Consider the following 22,315-nt stretch of genomic DNA (forward strand, 5'->3'; position numbering starts at 1 on the left):
GTTTTGATTCCCAGCCGCGGATGAGATGGGTGGCGGTGCGATATCTAAACCTCCCCTAGGTTGACTCAGACTGAAATAGGTTAGCTAATACATTTGTGTACAGATCGGCACTGGGGATACAAAGATGGCCATGCATGGAGCTGGCCACACTGCCCCTTCATGCACCATACCAGCCTTAATAGGCGCTCGCTAACAGCATTTGCCCCAACAGCCAGTATGGCTAAACAAGGGGAACTTTGTCTGTGTGTGTGTGTTTGTGGTGGTTATGGCATATATAATGGCCCATAACAAATATATATTTTTAAACATTTAACCTCAGGCCAATTCTGTGCAGTCATTATAAATTAAGAAAGAGGTCCTGGACCCAGCCTGGCACCTGAGCCAAATACTACATATCATTTGAACATTCGTATAACAGCTGATTTGTTAACGTTCGAATTAAACTGACATTTTCCAGAAATAGTCCTCGGCCATGACCTATCCACTGCTGGATGAAGGCCAACCGGAGCTGTCCCCATCTCTCACTGTCTCATGATGCGATAATACATCTGATTCCGTCGCTGCATCTCTGCGGTGGACGTGCCGGCTGAGCGGCGGTGGCAGAGCCGTGTGGTTGAAGCACAGTTTGGTCGAACAGTTCCCACCCACCGGAACGGTGTGGGTCTGCCTTAAGCCAGCGTCGGACTATAAATGATTATCGTTGATATGGCACGTTGTACGGTTAACAACAATGTAACATCGCCGTGTTTATTGTTTCATTTGTGCCTGTAGGGTGCAAGGGAGAGTGACCGACAATCAACAGAGAAGCAGAGACGTGACCAAAATCCTACACTCGGTCAGCCACGACCTCCCATCACAGAGCTCGTCGCACCGACTCCGGGCCGAACGCTCCTGCCCACGACCCATGACCCACAACCCTCGCCAATCCCTCGCCAAACCCTCGCCAAACCCTCGCCAAACTCGGCAACACAAATCCCACGACTCATCTCGAAGGCCCACCCTGACACGCACGCACAGCAACGCCACGAAGTGACCTGCGACGTCGCCGCAGCGTCTTCTTGCGCCAGGCTAGGTGCGCTTCCGAGGCCACGGGACGCGCGCGCAAAAACGAGGACGCGCGCGCACGTGCGGCGAGTGGGAAGGCGGCGAAGAGGACGGAGGGCGAAGAGCGTCAAGCCTGGGACGGTTGACGAGGAGGTGGAGGAGGTGGAGGAGGTTGTGGGGGCCGCAGCTGCCATGCGGCAGCTCCAGGAGCCAGGGAGGCTCGCGCTGGGAGTCCTGCTGCTGCTCGTCGTCACGCAGGCCGACGGTGAGCAGCGATTGGTGGGAGGATGCGGTTGGTGGATCGCAGACGGATTTTGTGTGCGTGCGAGATTGCTTCAGAATCATGATGTGTGTTTGTACTGCAGGAGGAATCCGATGAGCTGTGAAGGTCTTCTAAACAGATGTCCAGTAGGGGCACGGGGTCAGAATGTTATGACAACAGCAACAGACGACGCAAAAACACCACAGCAGTGCAAAGTAGAGAAAGGATAAACAAGCCGCTTAAAATAAATAGAATCAAACCCTCATGGATGGAATCAACGCAGGCGTCGTGTGCAGAGGTGGCGTCAGTATTGAGGCAGTACGGCAAGTGGGTCGCCAATCCATCTAATCTGAGCACACACCTTGAGAGTCCGTTGGCTTGGAGTGTACACGATACGCTTGGGGGATCGTCGCTTGGTGCGAGTGGCGGATTGCGAATCGGCCTACCTCAAGCACCAGACATGCTCGTTAACAGAGAGTTGTTTGACCGCTATGCACTTGCACGTGGTAAGCCACTTCGTTGAGCCATCGTTTGTGATAGCCAGGTCGCGTCTGAAAAAAAAGAGCGATGGAGCTCAGTGGGCCTTACCTGGCAAAATAAAGTAATAGTTTAGTTTGATCGTTGAATGTTACATCAGGCAAACCAAGTTTACTCTCGGACATAAAGACGTCTATGCTGCAGGCGTCTCAACAATGGGGGGGGGGGGGCCCTCGTGGTGGGTGGAGACGGAGGGGGGCACGGTGCAGAGAGAGGCTCCCCCATATGATCCGCAACCCGCACATCCGATTTAGCACGCTTGCCTACATATGGTGCGAAAGAAGTTCAACAAACATCGGCGTTCTTTATTTCTTGGCTCACGGGCCGCTGGTGGTCCCTTGGTGGCCTTTCGTGCGACCCCCTGACAATTCACAAATGTTGAGAACACCACTCCCATCATCATCGTGCTGCTGTGAAACCCAACAGCGGTTTCAAATGGTGTAGCCGCCCTCGCTCACAATGATGTCTTACCGGCGAAAGTTGCCCCTCCGCCCCTCTGAAAATTAGCGAAGAACACTGGCATACAGACAGACAGACATACAACCCACCACCACCCCCGAAGCTTTTGTTGCTGAGAAGGAATGCTGGCGATGGGGGTGGGGGGAGTGAAGGCCTTGGGGATTTTAATTAGCACGACGACGATGTGTCTCGGCGCTCTCGGTCACCTCGACAAGGGAGAGAGGGGAGCGGGGAATGAAAGCGGCAGGGAGAGAAGCGGCTTGCGACCGAGACAGCGGGAGAATGATTGGGAGACGAGAGAGTGGGGAGTGGGGGGGTGGGGGTTGTTTAGTGAGACGGACAGTGAGAGAGTAACTCTGAAGGACGAGCGCAATAGAGACACACTTTTTTTGTATTGATCGACACAGATAGTAAGAGTGTGTGTGTACGTTGAACTTCTTTCGCACCGGACGTAGCCAACAGTGATAATTTAAGGTGCGGGGGAAGGACAACAAACTAAACACAAAATGCAGTTCGAAAGAAATGAGTGTTCAAGCTAGATGATTTAAAAGTGCGTAGCTCCAGTGGCTTCCTGATGTGTAGAGAGAGACACTTAGCGGTCCACCGTAAAGAGTGACGTGGAGAGAGACACTGAGTTTCTCTCTCTGTCTATTTCTTGAGTGTCTCTGTCACTGTCCGCGTCACAGAGATGCACGTAGACATAACGTCACAGAATGACTTCGACGGGGGAGAGCCAAACCACAGGGAGGCAAGCGACTAGGAAACGCGGAGAGACTGGATGTGTGGGACAGAAGGGGCGCAATGCAGACAGTTACAGAATGAGAATATTGATTTATACTGGAGGAATCCAATGAGCTGTAAAGCTCTCTTTCACTGATGTCTGGTAGACATGGAGACAAGGTGACTCGCGAGAGAGATACAAAACCATTCAGTTATACAAGCTAGAGGAGAGAATCGGTGATTCGGAGAGGGACGTAGAGACGACAATAGCCCACAGAGATGCAGAGGAACGATGACAAATATGTGTATAGGCTTAGAAATATAATAGGCTTAACCCTTTCTGGCATCAAGTCTGCATTTAGCACACGTGTGCCTTGCAAAAGGCGTCCATTTGGTGTTTGAACATCTTAACACTTTTTTTTACTGCAAGAAGGGGTAAAGCCCATTCCTCTATATTTCATCGTTTTGGATAGGGCAGAAAGGGTCCCGTAGACATTAACGCAGAGAAACCCCGGGCAGACAGACAAAGAAACGTAGGTAGTAAATTAATAGATCATCACGTTCCGATCGCAACACAAGCGACCCATCTCAGGCCTATACAAGCCCTTGATTCAGTAGCTTTTTCTCTCTCTCGCTCACCTGAAGACGGTCGCTTGTTGTTGCGATCGAAACGTCGTGACCGATTAACTTTCTACCTGCGTGACTTTACCGAAAGAACCAAAGAGCGTGGATGCCTGCAGCCACGAAAGCTTCAAATCAAGATCGAGATGAAGAAACATCGGCAGACAGGGGGACAGTGACCGGCAGACAGAGAGACAGACGGAAAGGGTCAAGGCGTCTCGAAAAGAGCTGGCAAGACGGCGCAGCCTTTCTCAGGCTCTCCCCCACTCCCCACACGGCCCCCTTTTGTCCCACCGCTCCTCAGGCCTGAATGGAGGATTGTCGGAGAGCGGAAGACTTCCGAATCTGCTTGCCCAGGCCAGGGCTCTGTTTGTGAAGCTTGGGGGGGGGGGGGGGGGTGGTGTCATTGAAGGGGTTTGTGGTGGCGGGGGGGGGGGGTCGATGTGGACGAGGTGGGTGGGTGGGTTGTGGTGATGGTGGGTGGGGGTGGTGTTGTGTTTGGGATTTTTCATTGCACCGATGGAATGGAGTGTGGTGACGTGCGGTGAACGAGAGGGGAAGTGTTGGGGGTCGTGGCGCTGCTTGGCGCAGCACGAGTTGCAGCTCTCCCGTGTGCCGGCGGATTGGACCGCTGCCGTGTTGGGCGCCGCGGTGACTCGGAGACGTTAACTCCGTCGCCTGCTTTACAGCAGGAGGTTGTCGCTCCGATCCCGACCCTTGATGCCTGCCGTATATTTGGAGTTTGCGTGTTCTCTCTCTCTCCCCCCGTGGTCGCGTGGATTTTTCTCCGGGTCCTCCAGCTTGTCCCTCGACATGTAGAATCGGCATTACGCGTTCAGAGCGATTTGGCTGCTTTAAATTCCCACGTGATAAGCCAGTTCCTTGAGCTACCATTTGGGATGCCAAGCCACTTCTGAAAAAGCGCTGCGTAGCTCAGTGGACCTTACCTGGTCAAATAACAATAGTTTAGTTCTGTGGTGTTCGGCATGAAGTCCGACCTTTCTCTCCCTGCCCCGCCGGGAGCTTCTTACAGTAGCCCTCCGGCAGATGCCCTGTTAACGAACTCCAGAGAAGCTGTATGTACGTATGTTGAACTTATTTATTATGTAGCCAACCGTGCCAACCGGAGGTGCGGGGGAAGAACAACAAACTCAACACAAAAAGCAGTTCTCATAAATAAATGAGTTTTCAATCTAGATGATGATTGAGAAGTGCATAGCTCCTAATATCGGAAGGAAAGATCGTTCCAGACGGCCGCAGAAGCGCATCTGAACGAGCGCAATCCCGCTGACCGTCCGTCTTTGTTCGTTGGCCAGCCAAAAGCGGCTGCTGCCGCTGCGAGGATGACCGGAGGTTTCGCGTGATGCTTCGTGCTCCTTGGCGACATCGGCGAGCTATTGCGTTTCGAATCGTCCGTCGGGCACCGTGTCGAACTCCGCACTCTGCCTGCGGTCACATCGCGCGTTCACTTCTGTGCGGGCATTCGCGATTCGCCCATGTCCACTGAGGATGTGGAGCGATGAAATCATCTTGCGTGCGGTTGCTAGGCGGAGGATTATGTATGTTGTATGTATGTTGTGTTTATGCATGTTGAACTTCCTTTGCGCCGTGCGTAGCCAACCGTGCTAATCGGAGGTGTGGGGGAAGGACAACAAACTAAACACAAAAAACAGCTCTAAAGAAATTAGTTTTCGTTGTAGCGCTGCTACAATATTATTGTTATGATTTAACATCGTAGTATCGTGAGAGACAGCGATAGCTTGGGCGAGGCCTTCATCATGGCTGATGATGATGCTCTTGGTGGTCACTGCATCACGTGCTTCCAAATGCGCTTCCCCTGCCGTCTGGAACGCTCTTCCATCTGACATTAGGAAGCCACTGGAGCTATGCACTTTTAAATCATCTAGATTGAAAATTAATTTCTTTAGAACTGCTTTTCGTGCTTAGTTTGTTGTCCTTCTCCCGCACGGTTTACTACGTAAAAGTATGAAAAAGTTAAACATATGTACATACGTACGATGGGTCGATTACCATCACGGCTATCCAAACAACAGTGCAAATAGTTCCAAGCGTCTCCCATCACCTCTCGTGACGAGTACATTCAAGCGGGGTCCTCCTTATCTCGGCCAGAAATGTATCGACATTGTGCCGGCGTGTTTAAGGGACGTTCCCGTACCACGCCGCTCCTTTATGCCTCGCGCTCGCCCTAATGGGCGCTCGCTCACGACGCTTGCCCCAGTGTACACGTAACTTTCATTTACATTTTTGCCTTTGTGTCATAACACAAACGACGCCCGGAGAGGGTGCAAAAGGATCGTGAGCATCAAAGCCAAACGCGAAATTGTTTGACGGGGGAACATCTATGTGAGATATAAACTCTGGTTTGTAAAACTAAACTAAAACTAATCTTTGTATTTTACCAGGTAAGGACCACTGACCTATATGGCTCTTTTTTTTTTAGAAGTGACCTGGTTACAAATGATAGCTCAACGAAAGTGGCTTATCATCACGTGGACATGTATATCAGCCTGATACTCTAAACACGTGATGTTCATCCGAAATGTGGAGAGAAAAACCGGAGGACCCAAAGAAAAATCCGCGCGACCATGGGCAGAGAGACACGCAAACTCCAAATATACAGCAGCAGGCGTCAGAGTCGGGATCGAACCCACGACCTCCTGTATACCTGGCGAGGTAGTTAACATCTCGGATACTGGCATGTGTTTGTGGCATGGACAGCAAGGCTAATCTTCGCCTCTGTATGTTGGACCGGTTTCACTCTACTTAGGAATCATCACCTTGGGTGACGACAGGGCCGAGCGGGGTAATGCCCTCGCCGCTGGGCCCTGTTCGAATCGAGTGGCCGCCCTGGTTAATACTGCAGGTGTGGTAATCGTAATAATACGATGCGCAGCACTTCCCGCAGAAGTTCAACATCGTTCGCAAGAGTCGGGCCATTGTGTGCCGGCGTCAGGGTCGAAATTTCTGAAATTACCTGAAAAGTTTCTTCACTCTTTCCCACTGCGAGACGTCTGCAGGTTGCAGCGTTTGGTTGTCCCGTTCACCGCTCAATCTCGGAGCGCTCGAGTGGCCAAGCGTTATCTTTCATTTAGAGAGGCGTAGTAGCGCCGCTGTTATTAAAGACATTGTACTCGTCGCAGGGAACCGTAGCGACACGACCGACACTCTATGATAGCCGGCGACCAAACTGTGCCGCACGCCCTCCTCCCCTGCGTTCCGTAAGCAATCGGAAGAGAAACTGATGACGTTACACGCCCTCCCGCCTCTACTGTGAAAACTTGGCAGGACCCTTCTGACAAAAAGCCCTGAGACTCGGTGACATCTTCCTTGGTTAACCAGCACGGTAGTCAACCGGAGTCACTCAGTTGCCGAGTCCCACAATGCATTGTGGGACTTGTGTCTTTGTGGGCCTTGTGTGAGGCAGCCCCTTGCGAGGTTTCTTTTCCTTGTGGAAATTCAAGCACTTGTCTCGATCCGTGGTCGATCAGCAACTTAATTAACAAACAAAGGCATTTGTTTTAGTTTTTTTACACCATCCTAACTCGGGTTATTACTTCGAGACAACGCTCTCTATTGCTAAGCCTCCCATCAATGTGAAAAGGTGCAGCCCTGCAATTGCTTGGTCACGCCACTGCTGGTGGACGGGGCGCTCCATTAAGGGGGTATTTGGCCTAATCTTCCACGCTCGCCATGCGTCTTGAAAGAGGACCATCAACGTACACGCCTTAAAATAAAATAGATAAAGTGATGGGTTTGTTTCATACTTGTTCTCACCTTACACGGACGCGTGCCTGTGATGGTGGTGATGATGACGACGGCGATAACGATGATCACGATAAAGAAAGGCCTTCCCCCGCCCGCGTGGCTCTACAGTTCGTAAAATCAAAGCACGCGGGCTGACAAAGAGCAGAGAAAGCTGAGCGGCCAACCGTGCTAATCGCACCTCCGATTAGCACGGTTGGCTACGTACGGTGCGTAAGAAGTTCAACACACGCACATAGTGCAATACCGCCTGCGTACTGAACTAAAGTGACTCTTAGACAGGTTTACAGTGGCCCGGGCTCAGTGTCTGTTCGTAATTTATTATATTACATGTGCCGCCCGGCGCTTGCCATGGCATGCCGGCTGACCCGGTTGTGACGACACACGCGGCTCTTAACGAACGCGTGGCTCAGAAGGAACACGTGGCTCAGAATGAACGCGTGGCTCAGAAGGACACACGTGGCTCAGAATGAACACGTGGCTCAGAAGGAACACGTGGCTCAGAAGGACACACGTGGCTCAGAACGAACGCGTGGCTCAGAAGGAACACGTGGCTCAGAAGGACACACGTGGCTCAGAATGAACACGTGGCTCAAAAGGAACACGTGGCTCAGAAGGACACACGTGGCTCAGAATGAACGCGTGGCTCAGAAGGAACACGTGGCTCAGAAGGACACACGTGGCTCAGAACGAACGCGTGGCTCAGAACGAACACGTGGCTCAGAAGGACACACGTGGCTCAGAATGAACGCGTGGCTCAGAAGGAACACGTGGCTCAGAAGGACACACGTGGCTCAGAACGAACACGTGGCTCAGAACGAACGCGTGGCTCAGAAGGAACACGTGGCTCAGAAGGACACACGTGGCTCAGAAGGAACACGTGGCTCAGAAGGAACGCGTGGCTCAGAAGGAACGCGTGGCTCAGAAGGAACACGTGGCTCAGAAGGAACACGTGGCTCAGAAGGAACGCGTGGCTCAGAAGGAACGCGTGGCTCAGAAGGAACGCGTGGCTCAGAAGGAACGCGTGGCTCAGAACGAACGCGTGGCTCAGAACGAACGCGTGGCTCAGAACGAACGCGTGGCTCAGAACGAACGCGTGGCTCAGAAGGACACACGTGGCTCGAAATCGTAAAAGCGCGCAAAGCAGTGTGGAGATCTACCTGCGGGCTACGTGCGCTCGGATGCCGCATCGAAGAGGGAAACGCGCGTGAATGCAGTGGGACACGTTCCGCATGCACCCCGGTTACCTCTCACACCAAACAAAACGTCTTGAGTCAGTGTGGAAGAATTGGCCAAATTTTACTCTTGATAGAGTGAACTCTGCAGCTTCCTCTAGAGCAGTGGTGGGCAACCGCGCGTGTCCTGTGGGGCTCCTCGTGGTGGTCTGGTCTCAGTGTACCTCGCCCAGTGGTCTTCACTCATTTTCAGAGAGGGGCCCATTTTGGCCGATAAGGCGTCGGTGCCTTTGAAAACCATTGGGGTTTGACAGCACGATGGGGGGGGGGGGGGTGTGTTCTCACATTTGTGTACTGGCGAGAGCCGCGTGTCAGGGGTCGCACTAAAGGCCATCAGGGCCTGCCAGTGGCCCGCGAGGCCTTGCAACGGCGCTCTAAGGGCGGTGCGTGAGGGTCACGATGAGTGTCCACGCACGATGTCGAGCTTGAGGTCTGCCGAGGCGATGGAGGGGCGCTCTTGGCTGGGTCACCCATCGCTGCGCTAGAGTGAAGGCTTTTTTTCCCGGCAGCAGTGGCCTAAAGAAGTAATTGCAGGGCTGCGCCTTTACCTCGCTCAGTCTGGTTCTCTATGATCATTGGGCTAAGGAGAGTTTCACTGTACAGCACACTAGAGCTATGCACTTTTAAATCTAGATTGAAAACTAATTTCTCTAGAACTGCTTTTTGTGTTAAGTTTGATCTTCCACCGGCACCTCCGATCGAAGTTCAACACACGTACATATATACTGCCAAATCAGCAGCAGCAGTAGCATCACCAAATAATTACTTACCCTGCGAAGGAAGAGAGCGCGGGTGCCCTTTGTCATGCACAGGGCGAGCCTCGCTTCATTCAGCCATGCATTTTAAAGTCAACGGTTTGTTTGGTGCAGATAATTGTTGCAAATAATTGCGTCTCTTGGCAGGCAGGGATGAGGATGGGGAAGGTGGGTTCAACCAAAACCGCAGGCCGGATCGGTGGAGTGACGGCCGTGGAACTCTGCCTTTGAGTGCTTTAATTGCCGGCAAATTACCACTGGCTCTCGGTGTGGCCGTTTATTGTTTCCTGTAATGCTTCGTGTCCGGGTTTCTTTTGTTGTCAGCTCCATTGCCCCTCGTGGTGAGTTGTCTTTTCCCTTTGTCTGTTTACTCTTAAACTATTTAAACTAAACTTGTGTTTATTGACCAGGTAAGGCCTACTGAGCTGTATATATATCGCTCTCGTTTTGAAGCGACCTGGTTTGTAACATTAAACTAAAACTAATCGTTTAATTTTACCAGGTAAGGCCCACTGACCTTATATAGATATTTTTTTTAGAAGCGACCTGGTTATAAATGATAGCTCAACGAAGTGGCTTATCATCACGTGGAAATGTATAGCAGCCAAATTCTCTAAACGCATGATGTTAAGTCCCCGGAGAAAGATCCACGCAACCACGGAGAGAGACACCGCAAACTCCAAATACAGAGCAGGTGTCGGGGTCGGGATCGAACCCACGACCTCCTGTATACCACTTTTCCAGGGCGGGGGGGGGGGGGGGGGTGCCCCTTTTTAAAAAAAATAATTCACCCTGGCCTCCGAGATGCTTCGGTCTTCGTCTACAAAGTTTGTTGGTAGCTCCACAAACAGAAAAAAATTAAAACGCTCCCTCGGTTTCATGAAAATAAACAAACCCAGAGAGAGGCCACCAGGGAGAGAGAAACATAAAGTAAAACTAAAAATCCAACCACATTTTGCTTGTTTTTCCGCACTTTCAAAACAGTTGGAATATTCGTCTAGTTCATTCCGAATGTTTATTTCACGTTTCGTTACGATGATGATGATAATCATCGTCATGATGTTGTCTTTGGTTTATCTATGAAGGGTGCCATGGTAGGAGATGTCAACTATCTCGCCTGGTATACAGGAGGTCGTGGGTTCGATCCCGGCCATGGTGCCCGCATATTTGGAGTTTGCATGTCTCTCCCCGTGATCACTTTTTTCCGAGTATTTGGCCGCTATAAATGTCCACGAGATGATAAGCCACTTCGTTGAGCTACAGTAGCATTTGTGGCCAGGTCGCTTCTGAAAAATAGCTCCATAGCTCAGTGGGCCTTACCTTGTGAAATAAAATAAAATCAAGAAATTGGCAAGTCCATGGTGCTGTGGCACAATGAATGACCACATTGGACTTGCAATCCAGAGGTCAACCGGTTCAATCTCTCGGCACGGCACTTGAGGCAATGGTGAAAATTTATTAAATATCGCGGTATGAACGGGTGCACCGCAGTCGATTGGCAGGCCGCGTGTGGTGGGGTAAAGTGTGGGTAGACGTCTGGGCCAGCGTGGAAGAGTAGGCCAAGTATCCTCGAGAGGCACTCTCTAAAGCCACCGCCTGTTGGTGGGGGCCGTTCCGCCAGCAGTGGGCGTGGGCAAGACGTTGCAGGGCTGCGCCTTTAACCCCGCCTCATCTACGACGCCTCGATGAGTGTCGGGACTCTCTCAGGAGGGTCCCGCTACATTGGGGTGTTCGGCCACGACCATCGATGCGAAGCTTGGCACCGTCGCGTTTCACCGCCGGTGCCGCCGTCCGCAGGAGGTCACCGTGGCGAGAGTTTTCTCCACGCTGCGTTCGCGTGTCCGACCCTTTCCGTCGCATGTCCGCGCACACCTCTGCTAAGCAATGGTTGGCTACGTACGGTGCGGAAGAAGTTCAACGGACGTACGTACACCACCCGAGCCCCAAGCTCAGTGGGCCGCGCCGCGCGGAGCAAGGTAGAGCAGTACATCGCGATCGCTAAACGAGGGCGACAACACGCCACGACCTCCCCACACAGATGGATTCGACGCATCCACGTGTGTACAGCAACAGCGCTTCAGCGGTGGCGTAAGGCACAGGCGGCGGCCGGTTACTGATGGTGATGAAGATGATGATGATGATGGATTGTTCTTTTTGCATCGTTTGTTGAAACTGTCTGATCCGCCCCTGCTGGACGTCTGCGATCAAGAGCTCCGCAGCTCATCGGATTTCTCCAGTCTAAAACAAGATTCTCATGGTTTCTGTGCGGGCTGCAGGGGGCACAGTGCGATTGGTTGTTAGAAGGAGACAAACCTCCTCACCCACCACGTGGCCGCCCCCCCCCCCGCCCGCCACCGCCACCTCCCCCATGACCCATCGTGACCTCCCTCCCCCTGTTGTGCCGAACTTCTCATCACGCACCCCACACCACCACCACCACCACCCCCTTCCTCAGAAGACTCCGCCTTCACACTCCGGGGGATTAACGTCGCTTCATTAAGCGTTTTCAAACCCTCTGCCACCTCTCTCGTGCCTCTCGCCGCCTCTGCCGCCTTCTGTTTGTCCGTCGACCTCGGCGTCTTTTCACCGAGTGCCAGGGCAGGAGCCAAGGCTCGCCCTGCGCATGACAAAGGGCCCTCGGCTCTCTTCCTTCGTAAGGGAATTAATTATTTGGTGGTGGTGGTGCAGATGCTGCTGCTGCTGATTTTGCCAGTACTGTAGTAAACAAATTAAAATAGATAACAAAAACACAACACCCAAAAAACATGTCATGCAAGAATGTGCAAAACAAAGATATTTTGAATAATGATGTAGTGATTATCCGGCGTTTTAAAAAATCCAGCTCCCCCTCTCCCCCCCCCCCCCCCTACCGAAGCTACTGCATAATCGATGATCTACTGTATATGTGTGTGTATACGTTGAACTTCTTTGACACCGTACGTAGCCAACCACTCTAATCGGAGGTGCGGGGGAAGGACAACAAACTAAACGCAACAACACGCAGTTTTACAGAAGAGGGATTTCAATCTCGATTTTTTAAAAAGTGCACCGTTCCAGTGGCTACCTAACATCGGAAGGAAAGATCGTTCCAGGCGGCCGCAGAAGCGCATCTGAACGAGCGCGATCCCGCTGACCGTCTTTGTTCGTTGGCCAGCCAGAAGCGGCCGCTGCCGCTGCGAGGATGACCGGAGGTTCCGCGTGACGCTTCGTGCTCCTTGACGAGATCGGCGAGCTATTGCGGTTCGAATCGCCCGTCGGGCACCGTGCCGAACTTCCGTGCGGGCATCTGCGATTCGCGCATCCGAAAGCGCCGCGCGATGATGCGGCGACCGGCGTCTTTGTCCGATGGCCGAGCCGTCGTGGCTGACCGGAGGAACCGCGTGATGCTTCGTGCCCCTTGGCGAGGTCGTCGAGGTAGTCCGAGCTATTGTGGCTCGTGACGAGAGGAGAGACCGCGCCGCGGAGGGCGGCCGCCACGGAGATGTCGGGGCAGCGAGAGCGGTTTTTGGTGCGCAGGACTGTGGCGTCACAGCAGGGCCATGGGTCGGATTCACAGTGGCTTTGTGGGGGAGTCCGTCAGCCAGCAGTGGATAGACAATGGCTGATGAAGACGATGACGACGATGATGATTACTGAAGCAGCCAGCCGTGTGCCACGTTCCTATATAAATGTGCTAACTTGTTTAATGGTGACGCTGCGTGGCGTGTACATTTGGTGAGAACCGTTGTTATATAACCGAGCGAGCGGGCCAAATCCGGGGAGCGCGATTGGAAGCCGCCACAAAGCTCTGATGATAAATAATAAAACTAATTAATTAATTGCGACGAATCCAGGGAGCGTGTGTGTGTGTGCGTGTGTGAATGAACGCAAGATATCGTCATAAGGCATGGTCAGTCCACTGCTGGATGAAGGCCTTTCCCCAATGTGAGATCATCATCAGTGCCGCCGTCCTCAGGATGTCACCTACGCGGCAGCACTATCATCATCATCGTCATCGTCCGTCATGGGATGAAGATCTTCCCCCATTTGCGCCAACGTCTCTCGCAAAGCCCCACGGTGCAATAATCCGCCTGGCACGTTGTGTGTGTGTGTGTGTGTCCGTGTGTGTGTGTGGGGAGCGGTGGTGTAGCGGTTAGCGCTACGCTGCGCTATGAACCTGGCGACCCGGGTTCGATTCCCGCTCACGGCCAACACCCAGTGACGATTATCTGAACCGGTCCTGGGCCTCCCCTAGGTCGACTCAGACTCAAATGAGTAGCTGGTGCGGGGGATAAAAACATTGCCACTGGGGAGACTAAGGCGGTCGGGTGTGTGGTGCTGGCCACCCACCCCCTCGTGTACCGTTCCGGCCTTCATAGGTGCTCGCTAACAGCACTTGCCCCTACAGTCTGTGCGAGCCAAACACAACGCGACACTGCGGGGCACCACCTCAGTCGCTCACTTTGTGCTGCGCTTTTTTCGTAGCGAACACTATAAATAAAAAACTGCCGAATGCTTCCTTTGACAGAGCCGTTGAAAAACCTCGTCGAGTCGTGAATCCCTCGACTCATCCAGAACCCAATGACACCTGCCAAGCTTGCCGTTGCGCGCGTGCGTCTGCGAGTGTGTGTGTGTGTGCATATGTATATGCATGTACGTGATGCATGCTGTATGCGTGTGTTTGTATTAGCATGTTGTACATGTAAGTACATTCATGCATGTGCATATGCGCGTGCGTGCTTATGCATGTGTGGGGAGCGGTGGTGTAGTGGTTGTGTAGTGGTTAGCGCACTACACCAAGAATCCTGGCGACCCTGACTTCAGACTGTGAGTGTTACACCACCACAGACTGTGAGTGTGACTTCAGACTGTGAGTGTTACACCACCACAGACTGTGAGTGTTACACCACCACAGTGTGTGTGACTTCAGGCTGTGAGTGTTGCACCACCACAGACTGTGAGACTTCAGGCTGTGAGTGTTGCACCACCACAGACTGTGTGTGTGACTTCAGACTGTGAGTGTTACACCACCACAGACTGTGAGTGTTACACCACCACAGTGTGTGTGACTTCAGGCTGTGAGTGTTGCACCACCACAGACTGTGAGTGACTTCAGACTGTGAGTGTTACACCACCACAGACTGTGTGAGACTTCAGGCTGTGAGTGTTGCACCACCACAGACTGTGAGTGACTTCAGACTGTGAGTGTTGCACCACCACAGACTGTGTGTGTGACTTCAGACTGTGAGTGTTGCACCACCAGAGTGTTGTGTGGCTTCAGGGCCAAAGGGCGCACACAGCGATAAGTTATAAAACAAAAAGCTCTGGGGGCTTGGGGGGAGGATGAGGGGGGTGGGGTGGAGGGTGACAGAAAGGAGGAGGAGGGGGAGGGGATGTAGGAGGGAGGAAAAAAAACCAAATCGTTACCCCCCCCACCCCCAAAGTTAAACAAGAGATAGGTGCTGGCCACAAACACTATCTCCAGGGCAGGCAGGCAGGCAAGTTGTTCATTCCGTAGGTGTGTCGCTCAAGTCGCGTGAAGTGATGTCCTGCTCGATGTGCGCCGCTCGTCCTGACGCTCGCAGCCCTGAACCAGGGGTGGACACTCGGCATTGCTATGGCGGGGACGAGGCTCTCCGCAGGACACCCGCTGTTGACTCTCACCCTTCCCCCCCCCCTCCACGTCCCCACACATTGTGGTGCTCATTTTATACACCCCCTACGGAACGATGGGCTGAGTCAACCCTCCAACCGGCGACGTGAGACTCAACAATACCGCGTCCGCACCTCCGGTTAGCACGGTTGGCTGCGTAGGACGCGAAAGAAGTTCAATGTGCAAGCGGCACACGCCGAACGGATGAGAGTGAGAGAGAGAGGGAGGGGAGGGAGATGGGCAGGGAGAGAGAGAGAGAGAGACGCTGGCAAACCGTCGCGATTGTTGTCAAGAGTCTGCATCGAGGTTGCTCTCCACCGCCCGCAACCCCCACGCAACCCCCACGCAACCCCCACGCAACCCCCACGCAACCCCCACGCAACCCCCACGCAACCCCCACGCAACCCCCACGCAACCCCACGCGTTTGTCGCGTCCTGCCCGTGATGTATTCCTTTATGCCGCTCGCCACCCCCTGCACCGCTTTTATTCGCCTCCGTGCTCTTCCCAGTGACCACCACCACTACCAACCAACCACCCTCCTCTCCTCCTCCTCCTCCTCTCCTCCTCCCGCCTGAGCAAACAAAAGGGAGACGGATTTACGTGGAGCTCTGATATTTCACACCCCAGGGGATGGCGAGGTCACGGGTCACTTGGGTCGGTCCCCAAAGCTCTGCGCTCTCCCTACCCCCACACCGCACCCCACGCCACACCTCCACCACACAATCATCAAACTAAAAACTAAACTGTTTTTATTTTACAAGGTAACGCCCACTGGCGCTGTAGTAGCTACTTTTCAGAAGCGACATGGCCACAAATAATAGCTCCACGGAGTAGCTTATCATCATCACGTGGGAACGTATAGAAGCCAAACACTCGTGATGTTGATTCTAAATGTGGACGAAAAAAACGGAGGGCCCGGAAAAAAATATCCACGCAAACTCCAAATATGCCTGCGTTAACAGGCGAGGTAGTTAACATATCAGCGCGCGTGTGAGCAGATTTCAATAACTTTATTGGCACCTCGGACACATTCAACATCTTTCCAACATTTTTATTTAAAGCTTTCGTGACTGCAGGGATTCATATTCTTGGTTCTTTCGATAAAGTCACGTAGAAGGGAAACATTAAAATAATAAAAATTATAAAACAATAAAATTCTCACGACGTTTCGACTGCAACACAAGCAATCATCATCAGGTGAGATTCGTTCATGAGGCTATCCACATATACAAACACAGAGACAATTTCAACCGAGAAGATGGATTCTGGCTTAGCAATCATTGGAAGGATTTGATAAACCATTTCGGGTCTTAATTGATTGATCACGCTTAAGGTGGCTTTCAGACCGCATCCATTATTTTTCGTCTCCCCCCTCCTCTTTTCCGAACATAGATGGACTCGTCCGTCTGAATAAACTGTCAAATCGCTATCCGTGGTGCTAACGTTAAAAAACCGCCAATTTTTTCAAATTTTCTTGTTGTGGTTTTCACACCTGATGATGATTGCTTGCGTTGCAGTCGAAATGCCGTGAGAATTGTATTGTTTTATATTTTTCTTATTTTATTGTTTCCCTTCTACGTGACTTTACCGAAAGAACCAAGAATATCTTTCCAACAACTTACAAAAAAAACACTGCCTCTGAAAAGTGCATTATGGCCGTTTTGTTTGTGAATTCTGAACCAGTTCCTCGCCAACCCTCTTACCGCGGTGATGCGCCAAATCCAGCAGTAGATCGACCAAGGGCTTAACAAAACAAAAGGCAAATAAACAGACGTTAAAGATGGGTGTAAAAAAACAACAACAGGACAAATAGTTCATAGTTCCATTTATTTGGTATAGCCCTGTGAGCCATTCGGCTCTTGAATCGGGTGCAACCACAACAAACAAATAACAAAAACATGAACAAGAAAACATCTTAAAGTGACTATGGAACTGTGCAAACAGAAAATCCAGGAAAAAAAAAACATCAAAATATTCCTGAAAAAGCACCGTACACCAACGCTGTGTGCAAAAATCCCAGTGGGATGCAAGTCAAACAACAACAACAACCACAAGACAACTTAAATTGAGGCCATCAGTCTAACTCCGTACTACAATAAACAAAACATGGCCAAACCATAAAACTTTTCGAAATCACCAAAATAATGCCATAAATGCAATGTAACAGTGATCATAGGGACTGTGACCGAATTTTTTTACAATAAACTACATAAATAACATGTAACACCAAACCCTAAAGCCACAGCTGACTGCATGAGTCACTCCACAACAACAGGAGCATCAGTCGGAGTATCACATTTTTCAATGCACCTTTAAGATCAGCACACAATCAAAATACAGTTACTACTTTGCAGCGGTCATCCGGAGCGAAACATTTTATGTTAAGAGAGAATGTAGATTCCTCGCACTGACCTTATGAATGACACGGGCCCGCACAGGAGCAGCTCACAAAACCTTATCACAGTAAACTTTTTACACAAACGCGTTAAGTACACTCCGTTCAAGTTTTTACTACTGGCCATGATGAGTTCAAGTGAGGAGGAGGCTCGCTTACGTGACCGGTTTGCCCAGCTTGCCTTGCAGCGTATTTTGGGCCTTCTGCCGTGTGACCTGCGGCATCTCTGACCCCGTTCCACGCTCGTGACGAGAATCGGCTTTGTGTGTTTTTGCGCTGATCAGAAGTCGAGGAGAATGGGCAGCCAGTTTTTGTCTTTTGTTATGGTGAGGGGAGTTGGAAGTGGGGGTTGGTAATTTTGTGTTTGTGAAAGCTTCCCTCTTCCTCATTCCTTTCATCCAGTGTGTGGGGTGGGGGTCGCTTTCTGTTCCCCGCAGCCGTCCAAGTGCAGAAATGGATCGTTAGCAATTTGTGATTGCGTCGTGAGCAAATTATATTTATGTCCTCTTATTCAGCGATAACGATGAATGGGTGCGATACCACTGCTGCCCACCAATATCACTCACTATCATCATCATCATCATCTCCATCCGTTTCCACCATCATCATCATCACCACCACCACTATCACTCACTACCATCATCATCATCTCCACCGCTTCCACCATCATCACCACCACCAATGTCCACCACTACCACCGTCATCACCACCACCACTATCACTCACTACCGTCATCATGACCACCACCACCTCCACCGCTTCAACCATCATCACCACCACCACGACCACTTTCATCACCACTACCACTTTCATTACCACCACCAGCATCACCACCACCACCACACAAGTACATTCATCACTACCATTGACGCACCATTCATTCAGCTGCCTTGCCAGGAGATTGAGCCAGCTCACCCCAGCGCGTTGGCCACGTCACACCACGGCAGACTTGGGCGAAGTAAAACGTGTCGGCTAAATGGACATTGCCGCGTGGTGCAGCCGCCCGAGTTCGAGTCCCGCTCACGGCCAACACCGGTGACGAATATCCGAACCGGTCCTGGGCCTCTCCTGAGTCGACGCGGCCTCGAACGAGCGCAGAGCCTGCCTGCGATGTGTAAACATCGGCACTGGGGAGACGAAGGCGGCCGGGCGTGGTTTCCGGCCGCCCCCTCGATCGGTGCACCGTAGCGCCCTTCGCCAAGGCGCCCGCGAACAGCCCTTGCCCCGACGGCCTGCTGAAGGCTACGCGGGGGGATCTTTGTGCTTGTGTTTGCAGGCGAGGGTCTGGACGGAGTCCTGCGTGGGGGAGCGGTGAGGGCGCAGCAGGACGCCCCCACGCCAGTGCCAGACCACGTCCTGGGCTCCCTGTGGTGCCACTGCTCGCACCACTGCCCCGAGAGCCACGTCAACGGCACCTGCCGGTACGCAGACGCTCGCTCGGCGTGCGCACCGCGTGCACACCACCCTCTCCGTGCGCACCGCGTGCACACCACCCTCTCCGTGCTCACCACGTGCACACCACCCTCTCCGTGCTCACCACGTGCTCGCCACGCTCGCCACCCTCACCTTCCTCGCCACCCCGCGCTCACTCGCCGGACTGCCAACACTGCTACCCCAACCGCACGCGCACTTGCATGCCTACCTGGAAAACAAACGCCGCCACCGGTATCGCCACACTCGCAAACAGAAGGATTTCCCGTTTATCCTGTAACAGACTGTTGGGGCAAGTGCTGTTAGCGAGCAGCACCTAACTCGGTGACCCGAGTTCAGGAATAAGACTCGGGTCGCCAGGTTCATAGTGCAACGTGCTGACCGCTGCGCCACCACTCACCCCACGCGTGCACAGTCACAGAGGCACACAGTCACAACAACAACAACAACAACCGCCATTCGTGAAGTGTCGAACGCCCGCTGGCAGGAGGTCACAGGGCAGACCCAGGTGCCACGGGTCGACTGACTGAGATGACTGGCTGATGCACCACCTGTGCCCCCTACTGTGCCAACTTGCTGTGCATTAGCCACCCGGCGCTCCGCTCGTTGTTGTGAGCGTCGCTCCTCCGCCCTCCGTTGTTGTTGGAGGGCGACTGCCTCCAACTGCCCAGTAGCATCCTTCACGAGCCTCCTCCACAGAGGCCGATCTTGACACCGCTGGTACCAGTCATCGGCAAGTCCACTCAGCTCCACGTCCTCCTGTACCAGTCGCACACGCACGCACGCACACACACACAGACACATGCGTCTATTTACAAACGCTTTGGCTGACACCTCACTGCACAAACCGCAGGCAGCAGCCACGGCACGCACTCGCCAAACACACCGGCCGATATCGGCGCACACAGCGAGCACCTGCCAAACGCGCTCTATACGTTGCGAAAGGTGAACTTTATTACGTTACCCCCCCCCCCCCCGCCGCCCCCACCGATCCTAAAGCCCGGCTATTGGTCCACCCGCTCGCCCGTACGGCCCGGAGGAGGCCGCGTTTGTGAGCGACCGCACCACTCGTTCGCATCACAAGGGGGGAATTGACGGGCTTCGGAGTTCCTCGTTTGTCGCAGCAGGGTATGCGTCGCTGGGGAGTAAGCGCCGCTTCGGCTGAGGAATCGCTCTTACCGAATCGCTTAAGCACGATAAATATCGAGCCAGCAGTCCATCGCCATGGCGAGACTAAGAACCGAAGGGGATTCTCGGAGATGGCAGGCGGCTCGGCGTTCATTTTATTCAGGGAGGCGTAGCAGCGCCGTTGTTTTTAAAGACATCGCTCGCCGCAGAGAACCGTGGCGACACGACCACCGCACTCTACGGGAGCTGGCGCCAGACTGTGCCACACGCCCTGGCGCGAGCCTCGGTACCGATGAAGTTATTTTATTTTTCGCTTTTTCTCCCGGTTCCGTACACGTACGTCATCACAGCTCGGGGCCTTCGCGCGTCTCACACCGCATCTCCCGCGATCCAATGCCCTCGCTGCCGCCTCTCCCAAGGGGGGGGGCCGCCAGGGGCAGCGAGTGTACATGTGTACGTACGCCGAACTTCTTTCGCGCCGTACGTAGCAAACCGTGCCAATCGGAGCGCTACCCCTCACACGCCCTGCTGTGTCCATCACACAGCAATCCTGCAACGGATTTTCTCGAAATAATTTCCCCCCCCGCCCGCCCCGCTCCCCCCCGATTTGTCTCCTTGCGTGCACTGCCACCGCCGTCGTCACGAAGTGACACGTCGCCCGGGAGACCTCGCGGGAGCAGCGCTGGGCTGCGTCGTGTTAGGGAATGCCGTGCGAGAGCGGGATACACGCAGCTATCTCCCAGATCCGTTGGAGTTGACTCGGATCCACACCGTACGGGGCGGGGCTATCGTTTGTGGCCAGATGGCTTCTGAAAAAAAAAAGCTTTCGAGCTCAGTGGGCCTTGCCTGAAAGTGAAACCGCTCGTTCTTCTCGTTCGTTGGAACAAAAACTGAAACAGGACCAACGGGCAGTGCTTCACGATCATCGAGGAGGATGAGTCGGGCGACGTGGTGGTGACTTCGGGCTGCGTGCAGAAGGAAGGCTCCGACTTCCAGTGCCGGGTAAGAGCAACCGCCCACCCACGCTGCAGCCCGCTCACCACGATCTATACCCCTCGTGCTTCTCTTCCTACTCCTCCTCCTCTTCCTCCTTCGTCTTCTTCCGTCGTACGGAAATAGCGACGTCACGCCTTCGAACGATCCCGTCGAGAGCATCGTCGCGTGCGGGCGATGAACGTTTCTCGCCGGCCGTCGTAAAAAAAGCGTGAGCCCGGGACGCGCGCCTCCCTCGGTACGAACGGCTTCACCCGCCGTTCGTGCCGACCCCGGCGACGCCGGCGGGCGTCAGGAGGCGCGTCGCGGAACGATGTCGGTCACGGGCACGATCGAGCTTCCTGCCGCCTCTATCCCGTACAAAAGGGACCGATGATGTGGGTGGCACGTTGGCAAGATGTTAACTAGCTCACCTGGTGTGCAGGAGGTCTGCGTGTCTCTGCGCCACGTGGTTGCGTGGGAATTTTCTTTCGGGTCCTCCGGTGTATCCCTTCGCATTGAGAATCGACGTCACGCGCTTAGAGTGTTTTTTTTTTGCCGCTATGCATTTCCACGTGATGAGCCACTTCCGTTGAGCTATCGTTTTGTGGCCAGGTGGCTTCTGAAAAAAAAAAGCTTTCGAGCTCAGTGGGCCTTGCCTGGTAAAATAAAAATAGTTTATAGTTTAGCTTTAGTTGGCGATGCCGCCCACGGCCGGCTCACATTTCGCTCGCCACAGATGTTAGCCATGTCCTGGGATTGAACTCGGATCGCTCGGTTTAAAGCACGGTGCATCGCCGTTTCCATGCCATAAAAAAAGAACGGTTCCACCACTTCCATACTCCCCAAGTAGATACAGGTAATTATTTTAGTTTCAATCCGCCCTGCTGTTTAACTTAAGAACCTCCCAACTGCCCGCGAAAGCCGCTCCTTTTTGCCAGTTTTAAGAACCCAGGGGGGGAACAAAACTTTTTAAGACGAAAGAAATCACCATAACAACGCTGACATTTGTCCGAACAGGATATCGCGATAGCTCGCTGAGACGCACCTGCTTCTAGGGATAGGCAATCGAGATATCCGATATGGAGCCTGGTGAAGAATGCATCCATTTATTTCTACGTTTGTCGTCCCACTCTCCCCTTCGTACGTTCACCTGGGTTTATTTGCACGCGGCCCGCTGTAAAAAAAAATCTCACTGCAAACACACGGGGGGGGGGAGGGGGGGGGGAGGTCGTGGGGGGTACGGTGGTTAATCACAGCAGCCCACCACACAAACATTTGCATTAGCGATGGGCACCGGATAGCGAGAGTCACGCAGTACCTGTAAAGCGAGGAGCGCC

The 22,315-nt window shown here is 53.1% G+C and overlaps 1 protein-coding gene across 2 annotated transcripts in view; it reads left to right on the forward strand.

Moving 5' to 3' along the window:
- Positions 1-22,315, forward strand: part of BMPR1B (bone morphogenetic protein receptor type 1B) — a 105,650-nt gene that overhangs the window by 57,821 nt on the left and 25,514 nt on the right. For both annotated transcript variants that reach the window (XM_032969443.2, XM_076073173.1), the window contains exons 2-4: positions 772-1,309; positions 18,721-18,865; positions 20,903-21,005. In XM_032969443.2, coding sequence (XP_032825334.1) covers positions 1,237-1,309; positions 18,721-18,865; positions 20,903-21,005 — 321 coding nt within the window. In that variant the 5' untranslated portion in view covers positions 772-1,236. The remainder of the gene's footprint in view (positions 1-771; positions 1,310-18,720; positions 18,866-20,902; positions 21,006-22,315) is intronic.

Source organism: Petromyzon marinus, chromosome 41 (assembly GCF_048934315.1).
Source record: "Petromyzon marinus isolate PM22_M1 ecotype Great Lakes invasive population chromosome 41, UKy_Petmar_22M1.pri1.0, whole genome shotgun sequence".
In the NCBI taxonomy this organism is placed as follows: domain Eukaryota; kingdom Metazoa; phylum Chordata; class Hyperoartia; order Petromyzontiformes; family Petromyzontidae; genus Petromyzon; species Petromyzon marinus.